A 25,832-nucleotide genomic window follows, 5' to 3' on the forward strand; every position below is an offset into this window, starting at 1 on the left:
GGGACCGGACACGAACTCATCCCAACACAAAAAGCAAATAAATAAAATATATATTAACTCTCTCTTCGCAGGGAGCTGGGGGTGGGCGTGGGAGAGGGAGAGAAAGAGGAACAGGACCCGGTCCTTTGAAGAAGAGAGCCAATTCCAAGAAGGGGTTAAAAATAGAACATGTCTCAGAGGCCACAGCAGGTCAGACAAAGTGGGATTCGTCTGATCTCGGGTGGGTAGGTGAGTGGACACCAGAACCCAGGCTTGAGACCTGTGCTTGAGACATCTGGGGGCGACTAAGCCAGCCCTGGATTTACTCTTCCTCCCCGTCCCACCCACACCACAGCAAAGAAGCGCAACTTAACACACGACTGGCCTTCCCCATGCGGGTCAGGCAGGAAAATGAAGCACTTTTGGGTCAGCGAACTGAGCAAACGCCTGGACTGCAGCGCGTGGCCAGAGTCCAGGGAGAGAAGAGGGGCTGGGGTGGCCCGGCCGCCGCCCAGGGGCACGGGTTCCCCTCAAAATGTGTTCATGCAGCATTTGGGGGTCTGGGGGCGTGGAGTCCTTCTGCCCCCTCGCCAGACAGGGCTTTTTTCAGTTCCTGGGAGGGGCAGCACAGGCAGAGTGAGGAGTGCCCTCCACCTTGACGCCCTCACCATACTGAGGCCTGCCGGGGTGCAGCCTGCAGGGCTTGATGCCCTTGGGTGCATGTGGCTTTGTCCTTTCCTTTTGGTGATGGCAAATGAGGGGCAGGCCCCCCAAAAGTCCCTCTCCTCCCAGAGGCACAGCAGATGGGAAACTGAGGAGAGGCTGGGAAGTATCCTGGGAGGTCCTATCCTCTTTGGGAAGGGAAAGGGGAGTCAGTTTCCAGCATATAAAAAAAATTAATCCCTGAAGTCATGAAGAGTGGAGATCCTTTTTTAAATTCTTTTTTCCTCTTTTCTGAAAAACTTTGTCTTGGAGATGTTGGCCCCAGGGGTCCAAAGTGCAGTGAAGGGGATGGTGGGGGAGGGAGTTGGCACTAGATGGCCTTGGGTGGGGTGGGCGCCCCTCCCGGCAAGGCCCAGGCTCCTCAGATGGACGTTTCGTCGCTGCTGCGGGCAGGTGGTGGGGAGCAAGGGCAGGATAGAGCACAAGACAGGAGTGGGGGCATGAGTGCAGCTGGGGAAGGTAAGGGAGCCTCAGGGTGTAGGAACCACCGGCCCAGGGTTAATGCAGGAAGTTAAAGAAGAGAAATCTGGAGAGGCAGGAAAGGAAAGTGACAGAAAAGGCAGACAGGGGGTTAGTCGGAGCAGAGAAGACAGGGAGAAGCTTCCACCAGGAGAAGGAAACAGAAAAGCAACCCCAGCTCCCCACCCTCCCTCACTTTGCCCGATGCGGGCTGAGCTGACCCCATGGGGCACCATGGTCTGTGGGCATGTCACAGTAAGGCAGCTGGCCAGCCCATCCGTCCCCCGACCGCCTGCCAGAGCAACCTGGCGAGGCCTGGAAGCAGCTGTGAGCCCAGCCGGGCCTCTGAGGGGCTGCGCCCGGTCCCACCCAGCCAGCCTCACTCACTCGGAGCCCGACGAGTCCTCATCCACTGTGCCCGCCTTGATACTCATGGCGATGGGCATGACCCCGTTCAGCTGCTCCTGGAGACTCTGCCGGGGTGGAGGGCGGGGAGGTGGCCCGCCCCGGCTGCCTTCGCTGGCTGAGGAGCCCCGAGAAGACCCTGTGCCCTGCTCCAGGGGCAGCCGTAGGAGGCTGCTCTTCTCACTGATGGTGGGCAGATACTTCTTCTTGAGGATGCCTGTGGGGGGAGGGGGGGTGCAGGCGCCATAAGGAACAAGTGGTAGGCTCACGGGACTGCCCTAGAGAGCCCTACCAGCCACGGGGCAAAGGTGAGTTGTGAGGTTGTCAAATGGGGGAGCATGGCAGCTGGGCATGCCCTGCTCACCTTTGTGAGGTTGGGCAGAAGGGCCTGGAAGGGGGCCCAGGGACCCCTCCCGAGGCAGGGCATCTCCATTCTCCCAAGGATGCTCCTCAGAGGCCCCATTGCCACTACTCTCCTTTGCTGTGGTCCCAAAGTCTCCTGGCCAGGGAGCCTTCCCGGACCCTGGGCCCCCATCTGGTGGAGAAAGGAAGTTGATAAGGCCCAGAGAAGACAGACAGCTAGGAACTCACTACCCTAGGAATTCCAGGCCCTTTGCCCTCCCGTTGCCCCCGTCAAAGGCCAAAGCCCTGGCGCCGGCCCACCCTTGGGGGTACTGTGCAAGGGCAGTCTCTCAGCGCCAGGCCCCAGCAGGCTGTCCCAGCCTGGCTCTCCAGGGAAGGCGGCCTCCTCCTCCTCCTCCTCTTCCTCCTCCTCACTGTCTGATGAGTGAGTAGAGGCATAAGAGCCACTCTGATCATCTTCCAGGGACAGGTCACTGTCAGAGTCTGTGTCAGGATCTGGGAGGTGGGGGAGAAATCACGGCTGACCAACCTGCCTCTGCACACCCTCCACAAAAGCCAGGCAGCTGCCCCCCCACCGGCCATCAGGGGCTTCTTTTCTCACCATGCTGCTGGTCTTGACCTTCCAGGAATAGGCTACCTGGGTCCCCAAGGCCAGGGGGCCCTTGGCCAGGGTTCAGTGTGGACTCTTCCCTGAGAAGACAAGGCCATGTTAGAAGGGTCAGCCCAGCCCTTTGCCTAGTGTCCCATTCTTTTTTCTCTCTCTTGTTTCCCTGTTCCTGCCCCATGCCCCTCCTACTTCTTTTTTTGTTTAAGTTTATTTATTTTGAGAGAGAGAGAGAGAGTGTGTGTGCACACATGGGGGAGGGGCACAGAGAGAGAGAGAATCCCAAGCAGGCTCCAGGCTGTCAGCACGAAGCCCGATGCAGGGCTCAAACCCACGAACCATGAGATCATGACCTGAGCCTAAGTTGGACGCTCAACCGGCCTGAGCCACCCAGGCACCCCCCTCCTGCTTCTAATTTAAGCTGCCACCAGTCAGCCAGCCACCAAGTGCGCTGTTCAACTCCCAGCAGGTGGCTGGCCTGGTTTCCAGCAGGCACAGCACTCTTCTCTCCTTGTGGATGCCCCCGTCACCAGGGCTCACCTCAGCAAGAAGGGGATGTAGCTGGGCTGACTCTTGCCCGAGCGGCTGGCACTGTGTAGAGAGCCTGCTGAGTCTCCGTACGGCTGGTAGAGCCGCCCATCTGCATAGGGGCTGGGGCAGTTGTAGGACTAGGCATGGAATGGAGAGGTCAGTAGGTAGGGGGAGCAGGCCGGGGTGGCCCCAGGACGGGGAGCAGAAGGGCCGAGGGAGTCTGCCCTAAGTTCTACCACCTACACGCCCAGGTCTGAAAGAGAGAGGCCGCACATCTCCGCTCCCCCCACCACTCCCATATCAGGGCCTGGTAGTAGCCATAGCTCTGCCGTACCTGGGCCAGCCCTGTGCACGCCAAGTACCCTGGACTCAGCTATATAAGGGCTTCCTGGTAAAAAATGGTACCGGGAATTATCTCCTGAGAATGTGCTGGACACAGAAAATCTACCAAGATCCACGAGGGATTCTCAGATGTTGGGCATCCGTGACTGGGTCACCTGTCTTGGTCACTTCCTCACCTTACTCTTCCTAGCTCTACACCCAACTCTTCTGAGTCAAAACCTTCCTCCCTACCCCCATGTCCCCCTCTTCCCAGGCCACACATACCATTTCACCACCCCTTCCTCCTTCCAGGAAAGGATGTAAGGATGAAGAAAAAGCGGGGCAAAAAGCACAGAGAACAAGCTCCTTGGGCCTTCTGCCTCTTCCTCTCTGCCCCAGACCTCCCTGATCCCACGTCCCTGATCCCTGGCTCCCTCACCGAGGTCAGGGTGGACTTGGTGGTCAGCGCAGGGTCAGGGCTCGGCTTGCGGCTGCAGGCAAACTTGAGTGCTTTCCGGACCTCCTTGCTAAGCACCACGTAGGAGAGGAAGATGAAGGGGCCCTGGCAGGCGAGAGGCAGCAGCTAAGTGCGGAATCGGGCACCCCATGGCCAAGCCTCACACCCCCATCTCCATGGGCCTGGGCCAGGTACCTGGATGCAATTGCAGGCAGCAAAGAGGTAGTGGAAGAGGAGGGTGTCACTGTTGACAGAGAGCAACGCCAGCAGCCACGTGGCGCTCAGCAGCAGGAGAACAGCGAAGGAAGGCCGCAGGCCTGAGCTGGAGAGGGGGAGGCTGTGAGCCCAGCCAGGAGGCCTCCCACACCGATGCCTGCCCACTGCCCAGGCACCCACACCCCATACTCACACAGGGCCTTTCTTCTCAAAGCCCTGCCGCTGGGCAGCACAGGAGGCGCGGGCTGCCAGGATGTACAGGAAGACACTCATCTAGCAGGGGAGGGCGATCATCAGGGGACAGACAGCTTCTACTCAACTCTGCGGGAGCCCAGCAGTTTCCCCATTCCTAAATGGGGACACACTCAGCCTGCTCACCCCCAGCCCACTTTCTAGCACCTACCGAGACAGCAAAAGCCACAGGGCCAGCAAAACTCCAGATGAGCGTATCATAGATGGAGAGCCAGCAGAAGTCAGGGTTCCCATAGCCCTCAGGGTCAAGGCCCACGGCTAGACCTGGGGGTATGGTGACAACAGCAGGGGAAGGGGTGGTAGGGCCTTGACACCAGTCAGGTGTCAAATGGGCTCACAGGGCCAGGTGCAGAGGACAAAGGGTTCCACCCACCATGTGTCCATGCCGACCTGTCCAGGATGGGGGACCCAGCCCCTGGTGGGGAGCCTCAAGGACTGAGAGGCATGCCTACGGAGAACTCAGCCTGGGTCATGGGGGTATGGGGCCTCTGGGACTGGGATGTGGGTGGGGAGAATGTGGCATGAAGGTGGACCCAGGGCCTAGGGATGCAGAACCTCAGGCCCGGGAAGGGGGTGGGAGGTACCTGTGATGAAGGCAGGCACACCCCAGCCCAGCATATAGTAGAAGCGCATGGGGCCAGCGTTGACGTCGCGCACCTCAGTGAGTGCCCGGTACAGGTGCAAGGCCTCCAGCAAGGCCCAGGAGAAGGTGCAGAGGTACAGGAAATGCAGCAGGATGGCGATGACTGTGCAAGCAAACTGGGGACCCAGCCATGCCCGGTCAGTGACCAGGGCACACCCAGAGTGTGGATTCTGTCTTGTCAGGGGAAGGGCCTGGGTGTAAGGTGGTGCTTCGGGAAGTGTGGGCCAGAGGAAGGTACTCCTAGGATGCCGGCAGTGGGGGGGGGGGGGGGGGGCGGGGGGGGGGCGGTGGGGGGAGGTGAGGGGGAGCTGGAGAAGAGGAAACCATGGGCTGGGTGCTGGACTGGGCTCTGTCTGAGTTCCTGCTGCAGAAGCAGGGACTGGGGAGCTGAGGAGGACTCATAGGAAGTTTCATAGGACTAGAAGTTGTGGACGATCTCCGGGTGAGGGGAGAAATCTTACAGGGAGGTCAGCCTGGTTGATTCCTAGGAGAAAGACCAGCTGGGCCAGGCCCAGAGCAGCAGTCAGGTTCCGTCGGATGCCATGCTGGTTGGAGCGTAGGGTACGCAGGATAGTGAGGAAGAGGAAGGCGAGCAGCAGGGCAGCCAAGGTGACCCCTAGGGCCACATATGTCAGTGTCTTCAGCGGCAGGATCTCTCCATTCTGCAGAGCAGGTGGCAAGAGGCCAGGAGAATTAGGAAGGGCAGGGCCTAAGAATCCAGCCCAGTGCCCTGGGCTCCCACCCCTAGCTCCGCGGCTGCCCCCTGGGGGTCCAACCTCTCGCCGGGACACATCCATGAGCACGGCGAAGCTTGTCATGTGGTTGCACTGGCAGCTGACGTGGCTCTCATTGCGGAAGACGACCTCGCAGCCTCGGGCTGACCAGCCACCTGTGCCACTGACTCTGCATGAGGGAGGCAGGGGCAGGGGACCAGGAGTGTAAGGCACCCAGGGGCTTGGCTCTCCGCCCAAAGCCTTGGGGGAAGGGCAGTTTAGGCTCACAGGATGGAATGGTTCCAGAAGACACAGATGGGCTTGGTGCGCTCCTCCGTCTCCAGCAGCCGGAATTGCACCGTGACTGGCTTGTCCAGGGCACGGGGCAGAAGTTCCTCATCGTCATGGACGCTGATACTCACCACGGGCGTGTTGATGACAGGGCGTTTGGGGACTCTGATGAAGAACAGGCAGGTACACAGTCACTATGGCAGTCCCGTGGCTGAGGGAACACCCATCATCAGTTGGACATGCCCCGACCCCTGGCCTCTCTGTGCCTCAGCACTCACCCACCCAACCTGCATCCCACCCACCCCTTGTCTCCTCAGCTGCTCACCTCAGGCTGCGCTTGTCCGGGTCATAGTTATGGGGCAGCAGCCCGGCCAGGGTGCGGTAGATGATGACACTGGCCACAGCCTCACCCTGGCTCAGCTCTGGGTGCCGCCGCTGACGCCGAGCCAGCTCCTCTGGCTCCTGGGTCTCTCCAGGGCCCGCGGGCCTGACCACGGTGGGTGTTTCTGGGACCGGGACACTGTCCACTCAGCTGGGCCCCGCAGAGATGCCCCAGCCTGGCCCCTGACCCACCCTCTGGCTCCCCACTGACCTCTGAAGACAGAATCAGGCAGAATGACCGTCGTCTCCAGGTCAGGGGGCCGCTCCCCCCGCAGCGCCTCATAGCGAGGCAGCTTGGCCCCAGCGAAGTTCCCCTTGTCCAGGCGAACTACAGAGATGACTAGGGAGAAGGGTCACAGGTCAGACCCTGGGTCAGGCCCCCAGCACAGCCACCTTGCCCAGGGCCTCTTTCCACAGCCCCCTCCCTGACCCAGCCTCACCGATGTTGGGCGTGACGATAGTGAAGGGGCTCAGGTAGGTGTGCCGCATGTTCTGAGCCAGGGCACTGGCATAGGCCTCGTAGTGCTGAAGCAGCCAGGCCGTGCCACCCTCCGTCTGCTGGATCAGCTCCCAGTGACGCTTGTTGGCTGCATCCAGGAGGGCACTGCCCACCCGCAGCAGATTCTGGGGTAGGCATGGTCACAGTGGGCTGCAGCCCCATACCTTCTTATCCCCACCACCGGGCCCCACTTGTGCCTCGACCAGCCCTGGCTGCCCACACCAACCATGCCGCTCCTTCAAACCTTCCCTCCTCATTCTGGAACTAGGAGCTTCCCAAGCCCTGTGTCTGGACCACACACATGGCTAGATGCTGATTCCTCCCCAGCCTGGCAAGGTGGGCAAGGCCTCTGCTCCGAGGAACCTGGTCAGGCCAGGCCCCAATACAAACATTAGTTTCTGTTAGCACCTTACTAGAAAAAGAGCTGGAAGGAGATGCTCTAAATTCCATGGCTCGAGGGACTTCCCGGAGGCTTCATGCCAACTGGGAGGTCCCCAAAGGCAGGGATGGAGAGTGTTCCCCATTCAGCCCTCAGGTTGCCCCAGAAACGGGCTCACTCACCATGACCCCCATCTAACCAGCCAGCCCTGCCCCATCCAAGCCCCACCTCGGTGAAGTGCACATCCTGCGTGGCAGACAGCCCAAAGCCCCGCTGGGCACTCTCATGGGCCAGCAGCCGTGTGGCCAGCTGGTAGGCCACCTTGACATCACTGCCAAAGTAGCCAGCCGTGTGCTGTGTGGCATTGCGCAGAAGCAGAGCCAGCTGCTGGGAGCGTCCCGAGTCCAGACCTGATTCATTCCGCTGTAGCCGCTCAGCCTAGGATGGAGCCGGACAGGACAGGGATGGCGGGAGGTCAGCACAGGAGGATAGCAGTGAGGTCCCCAGAGGGCAGGACTGAAACTCTGGAGTAAAAGGGCCTCAGGAAAAGGGAGAAACGGCCACTCCCAGTGGGGGGTACCCTGGGGTTGGAATTCCAAAAGCCCTTTTCTCAAAGCTAGCAGCAGTGAGGGGAAAGAGGAGGTTCACTTACAAAGCCTTTCAGCTCTGAGAAGGTGACTGATGTGCAGTTGAAAAGGTTTGGGGGGAGCCACCCCCTGTGTTCATCACAGTGGCGCACGGCAGTCCCTGGGGGAAGGAAGCCCAGATGGCAGGCCTCAGGACAGATACAGGATGCTTCCCGGACCTGCCAGAGTTCCCGGGTGCCAGGACCTCATGGGCCAGAGACAGGAGACAAGCAAACAAGAGCCCTGCCCTCCTGCAGCCCAGATGAGAAGAGTAAGAAACCCCTGCAAGATGGGCCCAAACAAGGATGCAGGAGCACAGGGCACACACTCTCCTCAAGTCCCTAGACATCGCTGTCCCTCTGCACCTTGTGCTCTCTGCCACTCTCTGCTTATGAACTCTGTTCATCATCTCAGTCCAAGGACCAGGACTGGGGCTGGGTCCCCTGGAACAGCACCCAACAGCCCCTATTCCCCAGACTGCCTTTCTAGTGGCATAACTCCTGTTCCAGGCGGTGAGTTGAGGATGGGAAAGAACCCTCTGTGATTCATCTTTGAATCTCTATACCCGTCACTGTGGCTGCACATGGCAGGTGTTTCAGCATTTTTGTTAAGAATTCAGGATGTAGGTGCCCTTCATCCCGGCAACCCTGGGAGCAGAGCAACAGTGTGGGACATGGAGTCTCCAGGACCTGGAGACCAGAGAGAGGTCCCGGGATCTGCAGCCAGTCCTAGTGATGAGAGGCCAAGTCCAGCACCTACCAAAGGAGCCTTTGGGGCAGGGAGCAGCAGCAGGCAGTCCAAAGCGGGTACGGGGCCACCAGATCCCAGCCTCGATGGCCCGTGGGCAGCTGTCATAATTCACTGCAAGGAAACACACAGGGTCACCCAGGAGTAGCTGTCCCCCTGCAGCTCTGCTCAGGCTCCCAGCCCGCCCTCAGCAGCCTCAGGACTGCAACCAGCCCCTGCTCCTGGCATCCCTGGGACATCGGGACCTGGCACACAGCAGGAGAGCCACCGACCCAGCATGGGAGCCCCACCTTCACAGCCATTGGTGGTGACCTCAGCAAAAGGGTTGTCACAGCGGTCACACTGGCGCCCAATGACGCCTGGCTTGCATGGACACTGGCCGTCCTCGGGGTCACAGACGCGGGACAAAGAGCCCGTGGGGTAGCAGTCACAGAGGAGGCAAGTGGGGCTGCCAGGGGGCCGGTAGTGGTTCTCCTGAGAGAGAGGACAGAGGATGCGGGTCACTGGCTCAGGCTCTCTCTCCTGGATGCTCATGGATCCTTTCAGCTGTGGCCCCTCTGGAGGGAGGCTCGCTGAGTTCAGGTCCCCCCAGGAATGGTATTCAAAATATTTAACTGGTAACAATTTGCGGTTTAGCCCATCAGTGAGATGCCAACCAGTCAGAACTGGTTGCAAACAACCAGTGAGGCCAGCCTAGAGTTCACTGGTAGAGTATCCATCCTGGGTCCCCCACACCCCAGACACATCAGAGCACGGGGCCACTTGTCCACCCCGTCAGAGCAAGGGCACACAGCCCTGAGCTCTCTCTGCAGTAAGGCCTTCTCCACTTAAGGGCCCACTGTGGAGGCCAGGTGGGGGCTGTCACCTTGCAGTGGCACTCGCCGCTTGTCTTGTTGCAGTCTGGGTCGAAGCCTTTGCTGACATCACAGTTGCACGGGCCGCACGTGGGGTGTCCCCACCAGCCTCGGGGGCAAGGCTGGTCAATCCTGCAGAGAGGAGCCCAGGCGGACATGAGCTCCCTCTGCCATCCTTGTCTGGTGCAGCCTTGTGTGGCCCTTCTGACTGTGGCTGTGGCTCACCCAGGTTCATGGTGCTCTGAGGGACACCCCAGAGACAGGCAACGGTCATGCCCTGGTCCACTTACCTGGTTTCACAATATGGCCCAAGGTAATTTGGGGGACACTCGCAGGTGTAGCCGTGGGGGGCACTGGGCTTTCGGATACACACGGACTGATGCTCACACGGGTTCAGGTCACACACGTTAGTACAGTTGTCGCCATAGTAACCTGGGACCATAAGGATGAGAGAGACTCAAAGCCCACCCTCCCCTGGCACTTTCTTCAAACCTGCCTTCATCCACCACCTTCCAGTCTGAGAATCATACCAGCTGGCTATGGCTTTGCAGTGCAGGAGACAAGGCTCAGAGAGGTCATATGACCCACCTCAGGTCACACAGCAGAGCTGAAATGAGACCCTGGGCACCCACCAACCTGCCCCATTTCCCTGGATCCCTAGCATACCTGGATCACAGCTACAGGAATAGCTGTCCCAGTCATCACTGCAATAACTGTTGGCAGGACACGGATTCGAGTCACAGGGGTCCGGCAGGCTACAGCCTGGCTCCACATTGATGCTTTCCCCACGGCCAGGATCCAGACTGCTAACCCCCTCGGGCGTCTCGCTTACCCTCACACCCTGGGAGGGATGGAAGCGGTATTGGCCCTCTGTGGAGCAGGCCTCCAGGTGGTGAGGACTGGGAGGCAGGGGAGGAGGCTCACCTGCAGACAGCCCCGGAAGCCGCGGGCCACCCCACCGGCTGGCCCAGGCACTCCCCCAACTGTAATGTTGCTCAGGTGCAGCCCATGCAGCCGGGGGCCCAGGTTGCCCTCTGCCCGCTGCTGCCCGTAGTCAAGGGACAGGATGGCATGGCCAGGGCCCCCACTGGCTCCCAGCGCCAGCTGTGCACGGTGCCAGTCGCCGTCATTGGCCCGGCCTGGCTCCAGCTGGAGAGACGAGGCCTGGAGCCCTGTGCCCTCCACACTCAGCACCACATGGCCTTCCCTCAGCTGGCAGCAGGAGAAAAGAAAAGAGGGTCAGCAGACTGCCTTAATCATCTCTTCTAGCCCACTGCCGTCCTTCCTGGACCACCAAACCCATCCTACTGCCCAGCTGAGGCCAGAGAAGAAAAGGTGTTTTTTCCCTTGGGGCCAATAGATGGCAGCAGTGATCCAACAAACAGCTCTAGCGGCCTCTTCCTTGGGGACAAGAATAGACCCCGCCCAGCCATCTCTGACCAGCCCCCTGGAGGCTACAGCAGCCCTGGTCACTACCCCCTCCCTGCATCACCTGCAGGGTGATAGTGCTGCGCCCCCTGGTGACAGCCTGCAGCAGGACACCGTTGGCCTGGCGTGTGCGGAACATGAGGCTGAGGTGCCAGGGCTGGGAGATGGGCAGCGAGAGGCCGTGCCAGGCCACCAGGCTGCTGCCCAGGAAGCGCTGCGGGTTGGCCATTTCTGAGGAGGCAGATAAAGGCAGATTCTGAGGGGTGGAGCAGCCAAATGCCCCAGGGGGTATGATGCTCAGAGGTGGTGGCTCTGTGGGAGGCAGGGCACTGCCCCTCCTAGTGCCCACTCCCCTCGTTGGCCCCACCCTCCAGAGCATTTACCTGTCCTGCGCCTGCCCCATGCTGTGCCCAGGCCTGCCTCTGACTGGGCCCTTTGTCTCCAGTGCTACCCTCTCAGGGCTCTGCCCAGACACGCTTTTCCACCTACAGCCCAGCCTGGCTGGGCCCTGCCCAGCGCCTGCCCCGACCCTGCCAGTGTTCCCAGCATTGCTGACAGCTCTCGGGCCTCAGCCTCTGCTGGCTGCCCCTCCTACCCTGGGCACAGCTCTTGCCCCCGAAGCCCAGAGGGCACTCGCAGCTGAACGCGTCCCACTGGTTCACACAGGTGCCCCCATTGTTGCAACTATTGCTGTCACACACGTTCTTCTTGGCAGGGCAGCCTAGATGGGAGAGAAAGGGGCTCGGGTCGGGGCTCCAGACAGAAAACCTGTAGCCAGAAGGGCCTCTGAAACCCCCAACATGTCCCCATACCAGGCCCAGCCCTCCTTTCTGCACTGGGTTCCTGGCCTTGCCCCTGCCCCGGGTCCCCGTACCAGGCACGGTGCCGTTGTTGGCGATGAAGTCAGCCATGTCTACGTGCCGGCTGTCCACTTGCAGGTTCCTCATGCAGCCCACAAAGTGCCGCGTGCGGACAGGGAAGCTCTCGGGCAGGTCAGGTACCCCACCCAGCAGCAGGGGCCCTGTCAGATCCAAAGACCTGCGGGAGCAGAAATGATGGCAACGTGAGGCAAAACGGGGGAGCTTCTGGCTCTTCCTTCTCCCCTCTCCCTGCCACCAGGCCAGAGGCGGGAAGGGCCCAGGCAGGAGCCCAAGGGGCCCTGGAGAAAGCACAGAGAAAGCGGGGCATCCCAACCTGGAGCCACTCCCATCTCACACCCACCATCCCCCCCGCACCCCCTAGACCGCTCCATGAGACCCTGCCCTAATCGCCTAACCTTGCCGTTCCCGCTCCCCAACCCAAACCTCTGCAGAAGCCTGAGCAGGGGCTAAGGGAAGCAAGATGAGGGAAGGCCGCCATCTGGATTGGTTTCCATTTCAGGGCTCCCTGAGGCCCACTGTCTCAACCTTCCCTCCCTGCCTGGCCCCACACTGCACCCCATCCCTCAGCCCTCTCCCCTGCTCACTTTTTGCTGCCACCCTGGGTACCCTGGGCAGCACAAGAGTAGTTGCCCAGGACAGCTCCAAAACGCAGGGCCACTCCTGTGTCACAGCCATCCACGGTCACCACAGCCACCTTCTGTTCAGATGGGCCCTGCGGGAGCCCTGTCTGACCTAACAGTGGCTGGACAGGGAAGGGCAGAGAAGAGAAACAGTTCAAGAAGCTCACTAGGTTCACGGGCACAAAGGCACCAGCACATGCTGACACCGCTCTGTACACACATATATACAGGTGTGCACACGTGTGTTCACGTGACATATGTGCTCGACTGCATTCCTCAATGTCTGCTGGAGTGTGTGCCTAACAGGACAGGGGACATATAGTACTGCCGGGTGGAAGGGAGACACCCCGGCAAAGTGGCAAGTTCCCACCCCCTTCCCCCCCTCTTCCGTCAGATGTGCCTCCCATTACCAGCCCCCCTGGATGAAGCACCACCTAGATCTGAGCACCTGAGCCAAGGACAGGACCCTCCAGCTCCTTGACCCCCTCCCACACTCACCTTATTGTAGTACTTCAGCTGGACTGTGTGCCACTGTCCGTCACTGACCCCTCCGGGCACGAATGGAGACACAGTGGTGGTCGACTCCCCTGGGGAAAGGACCCAGGTGAGCTGGGACATCAGATGAGGGCTGGGAATGGGGAGGGTGTGCTCACAGTTGGGACTGGGCCCAGGTTGGGCTGGGAGGGCGTGTGGCTTGGGGTCAGGGGCCACGACACATAGGGCCTTTGGGAGATGGGCAAGGACATGGGGCAACCAGGATCACCTGCAGAGAAGGTGAGCTGGACCTGCTCCTGGATCACCTCGAGGGCCACAAAGTCATGCTTCTCGTTAAAACGTCCGTTGTATAACAGCAGCCCATCACGCTCCTTGGTGGCAAACCTGAGCAGGAGGTGGAGATGGGGGCAGGGAGCGGGGCACCAGCCTAACCCCAGCCACCTAACTAGCCCCTCCCTGATCCTACTCAGGACACTCCAGAGGGCTGACACTTGGCTAAAGTTATGGGCTGTGGAGCTGGAACGTGGAAGATGAGCCCAAACCAGAACTAAAACCAGAACCCTGACCTCCTGACTCCCCACCCTCAAAAGTGGGGTAGGAAGAGTGACAAGTGGACCCTGGCGGGTGAGGAATGTCTGCTGGCAGAACGCACAAGCAACTCTCAAGTGCAGAGCTGGCTCTGCCAACAACCTGCTCCAAGCACTTTCGCTGCCTGACCTCTCGCCTTGCGTGCAGAACGGGAGACACCCCAGGCTCCCGCCACACTCCCTCCCCCCAGCTCAGGGCCCAGCCACTCACGAGAGGGCCAGGGTGAAGTGGAAGCGCTGGCGTAGGCCACGGAAGGTGATGAAGGAGCGGGCGGGGAAGCTGCGCGTGGTCACCTGGCAGTAGGGCTTCTCGAAGTCTCCAGATGGGCAGTCGCACTTGAAGCCACCCACCAGCAGGTTCACGCAGGTGCCTCCATTCTTGCAGACACCTGGGGTGCAACGGCCTGAGCGGGCACTCACCTCGCAGTGCTCACCTGGGCAAGGGGAAAGCCAGGGCGGATATCAAGTGCCTGAGAGGGTAGAGTAACTGGGACGGCTCCTCACCCAGCGATACCTCCCATAACACTCCCAAATTCTCCCAAGCATCTGCACCTCCTTTCATGTGCCCACCTTCTCTGAGATCTAGGAAACCGGGGTGTTGTGTCTGGCCCACCGTGCCATTCTCACCACCATCCCATTATACTGCTCCCCTGCGAGTTCCTTGAAGCTCCCAGGCCCTTCTGTACTCCTTTTGGGGCTCAAGTGCACAGGCCTGCCGGGGTCTCTGGTCATAAGGCCCAGGTCCTAGTTAGCCTTTGGTGTCCTGGCTTCCAAGCAAGCTTGGGGGTGTTCTGTTCCCACAGGGATGGATGTGCATGGAGGAAAGAGCCTGCAGGACAACACCAGGGCTGGTGCCAAACCCCCTTCCTCCCACCCTCCCACTGGTGCTTTTGTCTCTGTCAGGCGCCAAGATCAGTTTCCCTCTCTGGGGAAGAGACCAGGCTTCCACTTCGGTTGTCAGAGTTATGGGTGGTGGGTGAGGGGTGTGGGAAGCTGGAGACTCCCAGGAATGGGGCAGAGAACTCCGGCCCTGAGTCCTGGGGCCCAGAAGGAGGCCCTCTGTGCACTTGGGAGATGCTGACAGATTGGGGAACTGAGCCCTGGGAGCAGACCAGGATTTCAGTGGAGGAACTGAAAATTCCAACAACATCAGATGGGAAAATCCACCCCTTTCTCTCCCTCCCCATTCCCAGATTGTAGAGATAGGTTCTCAGCTCCTGTGCCTAGTGACTGGCTCTTGTTTCCATGGAAACTGTTGTTCGCCTACTCTAAGCCCCCCTCCCCATCCTCCTGGACAAAGACTCCCCTCCCATCCCCCAAGCCCTCCCCTCCCCTCCACCCCCACCCACAGCAGACTGAGAGGAGTCAAGTCTGGCAAGTTCTGGGCAGGAAGATGCAGCAGAAAGGCGGTGGGGTCTGCCCGCCAACGCTGGCAGAGCCAGTGGGCATGGCTGTGGAGGAGAGAGAGTAGGCCTAACCTATCTGGGAAGGAAGGGCCCAGGGAGCAGAGAAGGGGGTGTCCTGAGGAGAAACAGGAGCCTGCAGGGCGGGGTCAGGAGCACAAAGCAGAGGCTGGGGAGGGGATGTGTAAAAACCCAGGTCACAGGCCAACTGGGAGGCCTGACCCTTTTCCCAGCACCTGCGCAGGGGTGGAGCTATTCTGCTCAGGGTCACAAAGGTACACAGACCTTCTGAAACAACCCTACCCCGCACCCAAACCCCTCCAGTTTTTTCTATGCCTTCTTCTCAACGCCTGGGAAGAAAAGTATGGGCTGCAGCCCACAAAGGTAACTCGCTCAGTGGTGGGGGAGACCAGATTCCAGGCCCAGCCTCAGGTCTAGTCAAACTGTGAGGTGAGACTCAGAACAAGTAGCCTGAGTCCAGTGGTCTCTTAAATCACAGCCAACACCTTCCAAGGGCTCGCTCTTTACATGTATTAAGTTAATTACATTAATCCTTACAACCACGCTGTGAGGTAAATCAATTCATCATCTCCATTTAAAAATACAGAGACACAGAGAGGTTAAGTAACTTGCCCGAGGTCACACAACTACTACCAGTGGCAAAGCTGGAATATAAACCCGAGCCGGCTGCCTCTAGAGCAGGCGCGCTGACCTCACTTACTAGGCTGCCTGGGATGGGGGTGGGGAGTGCTGGGAGAAGGTGGGCTCCCCCCTCCTCCCTCCCCAGTAGGTCGCTGTAGAGGAGCAAGTGGGATCTGCAGATGGCCAGTGTAACCTGTGCCTGCCTTATTCTGGAAAGGAACGAGGCAGCCCCGGTCCTTAGCCTGATCTGTGCTTGCACTGAAGCGTTAGCCCTCCAGAACACCTCCCCCCCGCCACCCCCTCCAGCTCACCCGTGTAGCCGTCGCGACAGAGGCAGGTGTAGCCGCCCTCTCGGCTGCGGCAGCGCCCATGGGGGCCGCAGGGCCGCGAGTAGCAGAGGTCCACCTCGGTCTCGCAGTAGTCGCCGGTGAAGCCGGGTGGGCAGCGGCAGCGCAGCCCCCCAACGGGGTGGATGGGCCGGAAGAGCACCGAGGAGGAGGCGATGAAGGGCGCGGAGGAGTCAAAGCGCAGCACCGACACGCAGCGCATGTAATTCTCGCAGGGCTCGCGCAAGCAGATGTTGTCGTCGAAGGGCAGCACGCGCTGCGCCGAGATGGCAGTGAGCAGACTGCGGTTCAGGTACAGACGCTCCTGCAGGTCCTCGGAGGGCAGGAAGGGCGGCCCGCCCCCCGGCCCAGGCGGCTGGCCCACCGACAGGCTCACATTGAGGATGTGGCCACCGGGGGCGTCGGTGTCCCGCTGCACGTTGAAGACCACCACGTGGTCTGGGGGTGTGGCCAGCGTGGCGGCCACCGCCTGGATGAAGAGACCCAGTAGGGGGGACAGGAAGCGCTCTGGCGACATGTCCTCCAGGCGCAGTGTGATGCTGTGCGTGAGCATTTCGTCCGTGATGATGGTGACACGCAGTGCGCACTGGGCAGTAACACTGTGCACGCCGTCTGCGGATAAGTGACATGGGTCAGGACCCGGCACAGGGCTGGGAGGGCAGGGGTGCCAAGCCGGAGACCTAGCCTTGGGCAGGAGCACCCCAAGAAGGGAGCGGGAGCCAAAATCCAGCCCACACACTACTGAATTGCCCAGTTGCCACAGTGGCAAAAAGTGCCTAAGAGACTACATGTAGGGAAGTCACACCTTGCTGGATTGGCCCCCACCCACACTTAAGGTGATTCCATTTTTCACAAGTTCTCTTTGCATACTTTACAAAAACCCTGCACTGTGAAGAACAGCATGTCTTGTAATGTTTGTGCACCTTTCCCTGTCCAAGCCATGACTCTTACTCTCTTACACCAAATTCGGGACTTCCCTGCACAAGAACCCAATTTTGCCTATTTCTTACCTTTCTACAGGGCCCAGAGCACCATGAGATACCCACAAAAATGATCATCCTACCCCCTCAGCCTCTATACCTTGACACTACCATAACCCTGACCCTGGCTGTGCTCCCTCCTCCCCCACTGAGGCAGAGTGAGGGATGAACTGGGTCAGTGGGCCACCCAGTCCCCCTCCCACTGAGCCCCATGGCTGCTTGGGCGCAGGCCTGCTATCCCCATAGCAACGCCCCACACAAAGCATTCTTCCCGCCCAACTCTCTGGGCTGCTGAAGATAGCCTGGGGAGGCCTCACCCCAGGAAATCCAGCTGAGCCACCTTTCCAGGGGCTGCACCACCCATTGCCCTGATGCTGTGAGAGATGGGGGTGGGGGCAGAGATGGAAGGGCCTGGGCAGCTCTCCAACCTGAAACCCCAGAAAAGCCCCACTAGGCTGATCTCCCCTCCGGCCTTGGGCCTCTAGCTATTCATCGCCCGCTTGGCTCACTGCATTGCACCCAAATGCTTGCTACACCTGCAGGCCACACACTCACTTATAAACAGCTAGGTGCTAACACACTCTAGTGTCTCACTCCACCCACACTCTAAGCCCAGAAATACCATGCACACCTGAATGCACATATACATGACATTGAATTTTATTTAGTTCGAAAATGAAAGCTGGAGGCCAGTGGGGAGGAGGAAATGGCTTGGCAGGGCTGTAAATGGTATTCATTTTTTAAATTTACTACAATGTCCTACACATAGTAGGTGTTCGGTAAATGCTAAGATGCTGATGTCTCCATAGTGAGGAAATGATCTTTTAAACACAGCAGGAGGGGCCCTGAGTTGATATTAAGAAGGAACCCCTAATAGGAACAGGGCAGAAGATGGTGTTTCTGGGGTGGGGTGGGATTAGGGGAGGGACCTGGGAATAGATTCTGCTTCTCTGCCGTACCTATGGGAGGTGGCTAACTACACCAGGCAGCTCAGCTCAGCCAGGGAAGGCTGAAGGCAGACACCCATCTCAGCCATGGCTTTGGTCCACCCACCTGCCCTCCAGCCTCATCGCAGACTGCCAAAGCCTGCCTGCTCTCACCAGCAAGCTTGCCTGTCATTCCCCACTTCTGCTCCTCCTACTCTCGTCTAGAGCTACCAAACACGCTGTGCCTTCCCACCTGACCTACCCACAGTCCTCCTACTATTCTAACCTGCCCCAAGCTCACCTACTCCAGGAGGCCTGCCCAGATTTATGACCTCAGGCTCTACTTTTCTCCCTCTTTCAGACCACCCTGCACTGAGGTGGGGAGCTGGCACGGGGCTCTCAGGCACTTGGTGCCTCTGCCCAGTGATTCCTTGATAGGATAGTCCTTCCAGGCAGAAAGCTGCCGAAGAGTCCACACAGAGCCCCTAACTGATTAGGGAGCGGAGGGGGCAGTCAAAGCCAGTGAGCAAGAGAAACCTCACCACCACTCAGCCCCGGAAACAAGCACTCCTCCCTGTGTCTCCCCACTGCCGTCCCAGGCCCCGCCCATGCCCCTCACCCAATGTGTCTCTGTTGCTTCCCATCTGGTCTACCATCTGTGGCCACCTGCCCCCTCTTCTGTTGTCCCTCATCCCCAGCAGTCAACCTACTGCACAGTCCTTCCTCTTTGTTCCTCTCCCTTGCCTTGACCTAGGTCACCCCTCAGGTGTCAAGGCAGGGTGGGAACAGGGGCCCCAGGTCCCAGACTGTGGCAGAATCAGACTCCAAACCTGTCTTCCCCTGGCAGATGTGCCAGTGGAAGCGGTAGGCCTGGAGGGGGAGTGGGTGGGGGTCTGCCGCTCTGGGAGCTGACCAGACCACGCACAAGAGTTCCTGTGTGTTCCAGCAGAGTAAGAAAGAGGCAGGGAGAATTGGGGCCTCAGAAGAGCCATCCAGCCCAAGCTGGGGCAGCTTCAGCCACAGGGACAAGAGGCAGGGAAGTCAGAGGGGCATGAACGTGGAGACCAAACAGGGGAAAACAAAGACCCAGAAAAAGAGCCAGCAATGGAGAAAGTGGGAAAGGAGGGGAGAGCCACACAGGAGATCAGGAGAGGGCAATGAAGTGGGGCAGAGCAGGAGGGCCCCCGTGGGCAGGGGCGGGTAAGAAAGAGAGACAAAGAACAAGAGAAGGAAAACAAAGGGGCAGTGGGAGTCAGTTCCCCCTCACCCCAGCCTCCCTTAACTTTGGGGTTGCCGTGGTGACTGCCTCCAAGGGTCAGGGCTTAAGGGACATGGTGGGGCCAGGGCTGGAGGGCCAGCCTGAGGCCTTCCCTTCTGTTCTTAGGGAGCTGTGGTCAGGGGTTCTGCCCAGGTAGGAGCCTGAAGGCTGGGTGGGGCCTCCTCAGTGTCCTGCCATACTCGCCTAGGACAGGCTGTGGGGAGGACAAGAAGCCGAGGCCCTTCTTTTCCATCCTTCCCCACAGCTTGCTTCTCCCAGCAGAGAAGGGTACAGGATACAGGAGCTCGAGCCCTTCACTTCCTCCTCCTGGAGGGAAACTGAAGCTTCAAGAGGCACAGAGCCTTGTCCATGACCTCTAAAATCTCTTACCCCTTGGCTCCTGTGGCCACCTAAGGGAGTAGGGCAGGGGAGGCATCTGTCCAGGAAGGACCCAGAGCGGGGAGGGGGCTGACCACACCCTGCGTCTCACAGGTCTTTCATTGCCCTCTAGGCCCAGACTCCCTGAGGTGGCAATAGAGGGGTGCCAGACTCTTTTCTTCTCTTCCCTTATGTGTCTAGAATGGGGTATCCTGGGCCATCCATCCCTAGGGTGTCTCTAACAAGGGGCCCTCATGGGGGTGCCAGTTGTTCCCAGGCTTGGGGAAGGGACTCGGCAACCTGGGGCTGGCTCCCTCCCTGCCACTGCCAATCACTCCTCATAGCTGACAGAGAAGACAGAATGCCGACCCCCCCCCAACTCTCCTCCCCCAACCCTCTGTCCAGGGAGTCTGCAGGCTGAGCGCTTGGCCAAGCAGCAGGAATGCCTAGCCTGGGTCCTGGCCAGGCTCCCACGCCCCAGGACTCTGTTCTCTCCCCACCGGAGCAGGGGGCTCTACCCTCAAAGACCACCAGTCCCCTCGCTCATCCTGGTCCCTATACCCCATTCCTTGAGTCCAGGCTGGTCAGAGACAGCAAGGAAGGCCTAGCATCCTAAGAAGAGCCCACGGGGTGGCAAGGCGGCCCAGGAGGCCTCAGCCTGGCCCTGGCTTCACCGCAGCCCCTCCCCCAAGCTGGACCCCGAACCATGGCCTCTGACAGTGGGGTCTGTTTGGACACAGACAATGAGCTCTGGCTTCACTTCCTGCGGGAGCTCTGAAGGGGTAGCCAGGCCAGGCTCTTTCTGCCTGGAGGGAAAAGAATGCACTAGACAAAGTCCCCCTCAGCCAGTCTGGGGCTCAGCCGGGAGCCAGAAGGGGCCAGAAGAGGCCCGACAGCAGGGTCCTGACCCCTCGGCGGCAACCCTGTGCCCCACAGCCCTCTGCTCTGTCAGAAGGCTGTTATGAGATCACAAGAATACCCTGCCGGGCGTGAAGGGGTGCTGAGGGGACCGGCTCACCTCCCTGCCCCACACACAACACAGTCTTCTCTACCCCTCCCCCAGCTCTCCTGGCCCCCCAGTCTTCCACGTGCCTTTTTTCTTTTCTTTTTTTTTTCTTACAATTCTTGGCAGCCATAGCCAGGGCAGCCTCACCACACTTGCCCTGCCACATCACAGGGTGGTAGGCAGGGGGCAGCCAACCGAAGCAGCCCAGCCCAGCCTGGGGTGGCAGGCGGGGCCTGCACCAGCTGCCAGGATTCCCAGGGCTCCTTCCCAAGCTGCTTCTCACCCCTCAACCTCTGTGCCAGCCTCTGGGCAGAGAGGTGAGTCCAAGACTTCTCCCTGGACGGCTGCCCAGGGCCTCCTCCAATGGCCGCCCCCACCTGACACCACCTGGGCCCTTCCTTACCTGACACTAGCACGCTCATGATGGCCTCCAGAGGCCGATTGTTGTCCAATGCCCGGCTCAGCCTCAGTTCGCCCGTGGAGGCATTGAGCAGGACGAGGCTGAGTTCATTCCCCCGCTCGAAGCTGTAAGTCAGGCTGTCTGAGATGTCAGGGTCATGGGCAGGCACACGGCCGATGGCACCCCCAGGGAAACTGCTTGAGCGGTTGGTGACATAGTTGTTGAAAAGGATCTCAAAGTTGCCCAGCACTGGTGGGTTGTCGTTGCGGTCAAGCAGGCGGACGTGGACAGTAGCCCGGCTCACCAGGGGAGCCGACGTGGCCTGGATGACCAGGATGTATTCAGGCCGGTCTTCATAGTCCAAATCCACCAGAGCGGTCAACTCCCCAGAGAAGATGTCCAGTTGGAAGACCTCAGGGATGTTGCCCTCCACTATCTGGTACATGATCTGGGCATTGGTGCCTTCGTCAGGGTCAGTGGCTGTGACCCGGGCCACGGCCAACCCGATGGGGCTGTTCTCTTCCACAAACACGTCAAACTCGTCCTGCTCAAAGACAGGTGGATTGTCGTTCACATCCAACACAGTGACCGTCACTTCCATAGGCGTGCGGGCGGGAGGCATCCCCTTGTCCACTGCATATGCCCGCAAAATGTACTGGGCCACATTCTCACGATCCAGCCTCCGAAGCGTTCTCACGATGCCTGATGTGGACTCTACGATAAAGTCACCATCTCCATCATCACCTCCTTGGAAGGTGTAGAAGACCCTGCCATTAAGGCCAGAGTCACGGTCAGTGGCCGAGATCTGCAGCACACTGGTGAAAGGGGGCACATCCTCATAGACGCTGCCCTGGTAGGAGTCACGAAGGAACTGAGGGGCATTGTCATTCACATCATTCACCAGTATCTCCAGGTAAGTTGTGTCAGACTTCTGGGGAATGCCATTGTCCCGGGCGGTGATGGCCAGGGTATAGGACACTTGATCCTCGTAGTCCAGCTCAGCCTGGGTGGTGACAGCCCCTGTATCTGCATCAATGCGGAACTGAGGGATGCTGTCCTCCATAAAGTAGGTGATGCGGGCATTCTCACCTGTGTCCTCGTCCGTGGCACTGATCAGCACCACCGTGGTGCCTGCTGGCCGGTCCTCATTAACATTCACCGTATAGTGGGAGCTCTGAAAGACGGGACGGTGGGTGTTGGCATCAGTGACGTTCACTACCACCTGTGCCGTGTCCTGCCGTGTGCCGTCAGAGGCAGTGACAGCTAGCACGTATTGCCGCTCAAGTTTGTAGTCCAATGGCAGCGCGAGCGACACCAGCCCACCACCACTCTGGCTGGTGATGGAAAAGCGGTTACGGGTGTTGCCACTGGTGATCTGGTAGGTGATGACGCTGTGGGCATCACGGTCCACAGCCGACACTGTCACCACACTGGTGCCCACAGCTGCATCCTCATTGAGTCTCACCGTGTACTCTGGTTGGGTAAAGGTGGGGTTGTTGTCGTTGACATCCAGGATGGTCACACTGACACTAGCTGAGGCAGTGAGCACTGGGGTGCCATGGTCTCGGGCTTCTACCCCAAAGCTATAGAAATCAACCTCTTCCCGGTCCAGCTCAGCTGCCACAGAGATCCAGCCTGTGCCATTGTTGATGGCAAAGGGAAAGTCATGCCCAACCCCGGCAAGGCGGTATTCCAGGCGGGCATTGTCACCAGCGTCAGCGTCAATGGCCTGGACATGGAGGACCAGGTAGCCTAAAGGGACACTCTCCAGCACAGTAGCCTGGAAAGGGGTGCTAACAAAGATGGGGGCATTGTCATTAATATCCAGGACTTGCACTGTCACCAGGCCAGAGACGTTGGAGAGCGGGGGGCGGCCACCATCCTGTGCTCTAATCCGTAGGGTATACTCCTTGGTTGTCTCATAGTCAAGAGGGCTCACCACATCCAGAGCTCCAGTCTGGGCATCCAGGTAAAACTGTCCCCGAGCGTTGCCACTCATGATGCTGTAATGCACCAAGGCATTACTGCCCTTGTCTCGATCTGAGGCTGTGACCCGGAGTACCGGGGCCCCTGGGGTCACATCCTCACGCACCTGGACCACGTAGCGCTTCTCACTGAACTGAGGGGCATTGTCATTGTCATCCTCCACAGATAGGAACACAGCAGCTGTGGCACTCCGTGGACCGGGGTCCCGACCCTGGTCACTTGCCTCCACTGTCAATTGGTAGGATTCTACTTCTTCCCTATCCACGGGGCCACGAGTTCGAATCACCCCAGAGCGAGGGTCAATCTCAAAGACTTCAGAGGGGCTGCCACCGGGGCCCTCCAGTAGGCGGTACAGAATATTGGCATTGGGAGGGGCGTCACCATCTGTGGCTCTGACCGTGAGCACCTCATAGCCAACCTCCAGGTTCTCCCTGAGGCTCTCCTTGTACTCCTGCTGCTCAAAAACAGGGTCATGATCATTGGTGTCAGTCACCAAGATGGTAAGTGTGGCCAGGGCACTGCGTCGGGGCATGCCATGATCCTGTGCCGTGACCCTGAAGACATGGGTGCTCTTGGTCTCACGATCTAGCTCCTCGGCTGTAGTTACAGCCCCCGTGATCGGGTCCAGAGAGAAGAAATGTTTGGAGCGGCTATCAAAGAGGGCATCCATGGTGTACTCAAGCCGGCCTGCCTCACCCTCATCTGGGTCAATGGCCCGCAGGGATGCCACAGGGGTACCAGCTGGCTGGTTCTCAGGCACTGTGGCCTGGTAGCTGGGGGGCTGGAACTGGGGGGCTGTATTTACATTCCTTTTCCGACGCCCGCCCATGGACTCTTCTGCTGACCTTTCCCCTGCCCTGAGCCCCGGGGTCTGCACCAGCTTGCAGGACTGGCATCTCAGCCGTGGGGCCTTTAAGCACGGGTGTTCCTGGGGCAGGGTGAGCTTGCCCTGGGGGGAAACGTGGCCTCCAATGCCCAGGAGACGACAGCTCCATGGGCAGCCTTCAGGCGCTGGCGGCAGGGGGATGTGGGCTCCGGATTCTGGACACCAGACCCTCAGACCGTCGTGGTGGGGCACCAGGTGGCCAGTCAGCTCCGTCCCTGCATCCCTGCAGCGGCTGGTGTAGAGCCAGAGGTTGGAGGCTGAGGCTGGACAGAGCCAGCCTACGGGGGCGCAGGCCCCTGAGGAGCCACGTCCCCCGGGCCCCAGGGAACGACAGGGCCCCACTTGGTCTCCCAGCAGTGGCGGCAGTAGCAGCAGCAGCAGCAACAGCAGCAGCAGCGGCGGCGGCGGCGGCGGCGGCGGCGGCGGCGGCGGCGGCGGCGGCGGCAGTAGCGTTGGAAGGGGGGCGCGGGCTGCCCGGCTCTGCATCTCTCCCTGCTCCCGGCCGGCCGGGTCAACGGCGGCGGCGACTCCTCCTCCGGCTCCAGCCGGCCCCGCCGCGCCTCATGCCCAGGCCGGGGCGCCAGTCCCCGGGGGCCACTCGTGCGCCCCTCGGGCCTGCGCCTTGCTGCCTCGGCGGGGCCCGGCGCTGAGCTCTCCGACGCACCCGGGCTCGCACCGCTCCCCGATCCCGGCCCGCGCCCGGGTCACCCCGACTACCACTGGCTGGCGCCGCGCCTCCACTTGCGTGCCCGGCTCTCGCCACCTGCGCCCGCGGGCCCCGCGCGACCCTGGCCCTGCCGACTTCCCGAGTCTCGAGGTGCCCCTTTCGCCCCCGCGGGATCGCCCACCTGAGCCCGCGGAGCTACGCACCCGGACCCCGGCCGTCCTCGACTGCCCCGCGCCACTCGCTCGCGCCCCGCGTCCCCGCCGAGGCTGTTGCTGTCTCCGCGGCCAAGGGCCCAGCCCCACCACGATCCCTCGCCTCCCCGGCGGGCGGGCGAGCTCTGCAGAGCGGCGGCGGCAGCCGCGGCGGCGGCGGCTCATTACCATAGACCTGCTCGCGCCGCCGCCGCCTTAAAGCGGCAACGCCAGCCGCACCGAAGGAGGTGGGCCCCACCCGGCGCCCTCCTACGCACCGACGTCCTAGGATTCCCGCTGGCCAGACCTCCATTCCCAATCCCTTCCCAGGCCTGCCCCTGGGCCGGGGCCAGATCCCTACCACAAATTAGAGAAGAATTAACAATCAGAAGCCAGACAGAGAATGAGAATAACGGTGTTTGTGCCCTAAGTATGCTTACAGGTTTTCAAAAATATTTTGAAGGGCTCTCAGAGACCAAGGGCCCACCTCACACCAGTCACCATGGTCGGCTGCTGATAAGAGCCCTCGGGTCCTGGGTCAGGCTGAGCTAAAAGGGTCCTGCTCAACAGTATAAAGCCTCCCCCATATTCCAGAGTGACACCCCACCTCCCTGGAACACAGAGTCCTGAGACCCCCATCCCCACCCCTAATCCAAGTTGTGGTCTAATTAGGATGCCCCTTGGGGTCCAGTTGCTGGGCTTGGACACCCTTGGACTTTGTAGGGAGCGGTAAGCTGGGAATGCCAAAGCCAAAGCCAGTCGGTATAAACACACTAATATCACCAGCTTCTGAGGCCCAGAATGGCTGAAATTTTTACTGGGTCACAAGGCTGGTTGGGGATGGAGCCAAGCGTTAGGACCCAGGCTTCCTAGATCCTAGACCAGTGGATTTCACTGCCCCATAGGGCCTCCTGTCTGGAGAGATGACCTTTTGCCCCCCTCCCTCCTTCCCCATCACTGTCCAGCTGCTGTTCCCCTCCTTCCACCCACAGCTTTGTGATGAACAAACAGCCGTGCCTGGTGCACAGTGTAGGCCTGCAGACTGAGCCTTGCACTTGAAAGGGGTGTGTAGGATTCCAGGAGCTCTGGGGGTGGCCCAGGCATGGAAACTGGGCCATGAAGAAAAGCCAGGCAGGGCTGGTGAGGGTGATCTGGAAGGAGCTTCCCTGTCTCACCTCCCACCCAGAGACACCTATTCAGGGACAATAGGGCCAACTGCAGAGACTGCAAGGGGCCTGGCCAGGTAGTATGAGGGCTGGCCTGGGGAGGAGGGTAGGGCTTTAGTCTCAGTCCCACCACTCTCTGGTT

The 25,832-nt window shown here is 60.1% G+C and overlaps 1 protein-coding gene across 1 annotated transcript; it reads right to left on the bottom strand.

Annotated features, from left to right (window-relative positions):
* On the bottom strand, nt 1–24,708 carry CELSR2 (cadherin EGF LAG seven-pass G-type receptor 2). Its single transcript, XM_049616649.1, has 34 exons — nt 20,798–24,708; nt 15,811–16,458; nt 13,666–13,888; nt 13,136–13,251; nt 12,871–12,959; nt 12,337–12,494; nt 11,746–11,909; nt 11,467–11,592; nt 10,936–11,102; nt 10,368–10,655; nt 10,110–10,284; nt 9,734–9,875; nt 9,455–9,575; nt 8,880–9,063; nt 8,602–8,703; nt 7,869–7,963; nt 7,445–7,654; nt 6,779–6,962; nt 6,550–6,678; nt 6,283–6,463; nt 5,955–6,122; nt 5,730–5,856; nt 5,415–5,615; nt 4,895–5,069; nt 4,462–4,574; nt 4,252–4,331; nt 4,038–4,164; nt 3,825–3,947; nt 3,074–3,201; nt 2,531–2,619; nt 2,230–2,424; nt 1,931–2,101; nt 1,549–1,783; nt 1–1,228 (listed from the first exon to the last, which is right to left on the bottom strand). The coding sequence occupies exons 1-34, from the start codon at nt 24,150–24,152 to the stop codon at nt 1,201–1,203; spliced, it is 8,817 nt and encodes a 2,938-aa protein (XP_049472606.1). The 5' UTR covers nt 24,153–24,708; the 3' UTR covers nt 1–1,200.
* Nucleotides 24,709–25,832: the final 1,124 nt, after the last annotated feature.

Source organism: Panthera uncia, assembly GCF_023721935.1.
Source record: "Panthera uncia isolate 11264 chromosome C1 unlocalized genomic scaffold, Puncia_PCG_1.0 HiC_scaffold_4, whole genome shotgun sequence".
Lineage (NCBI taxonomy): Eukaryota > Metazoa > Chordata > Mammalia > Carnivora > Felidae > Panthera > Panthera uncia.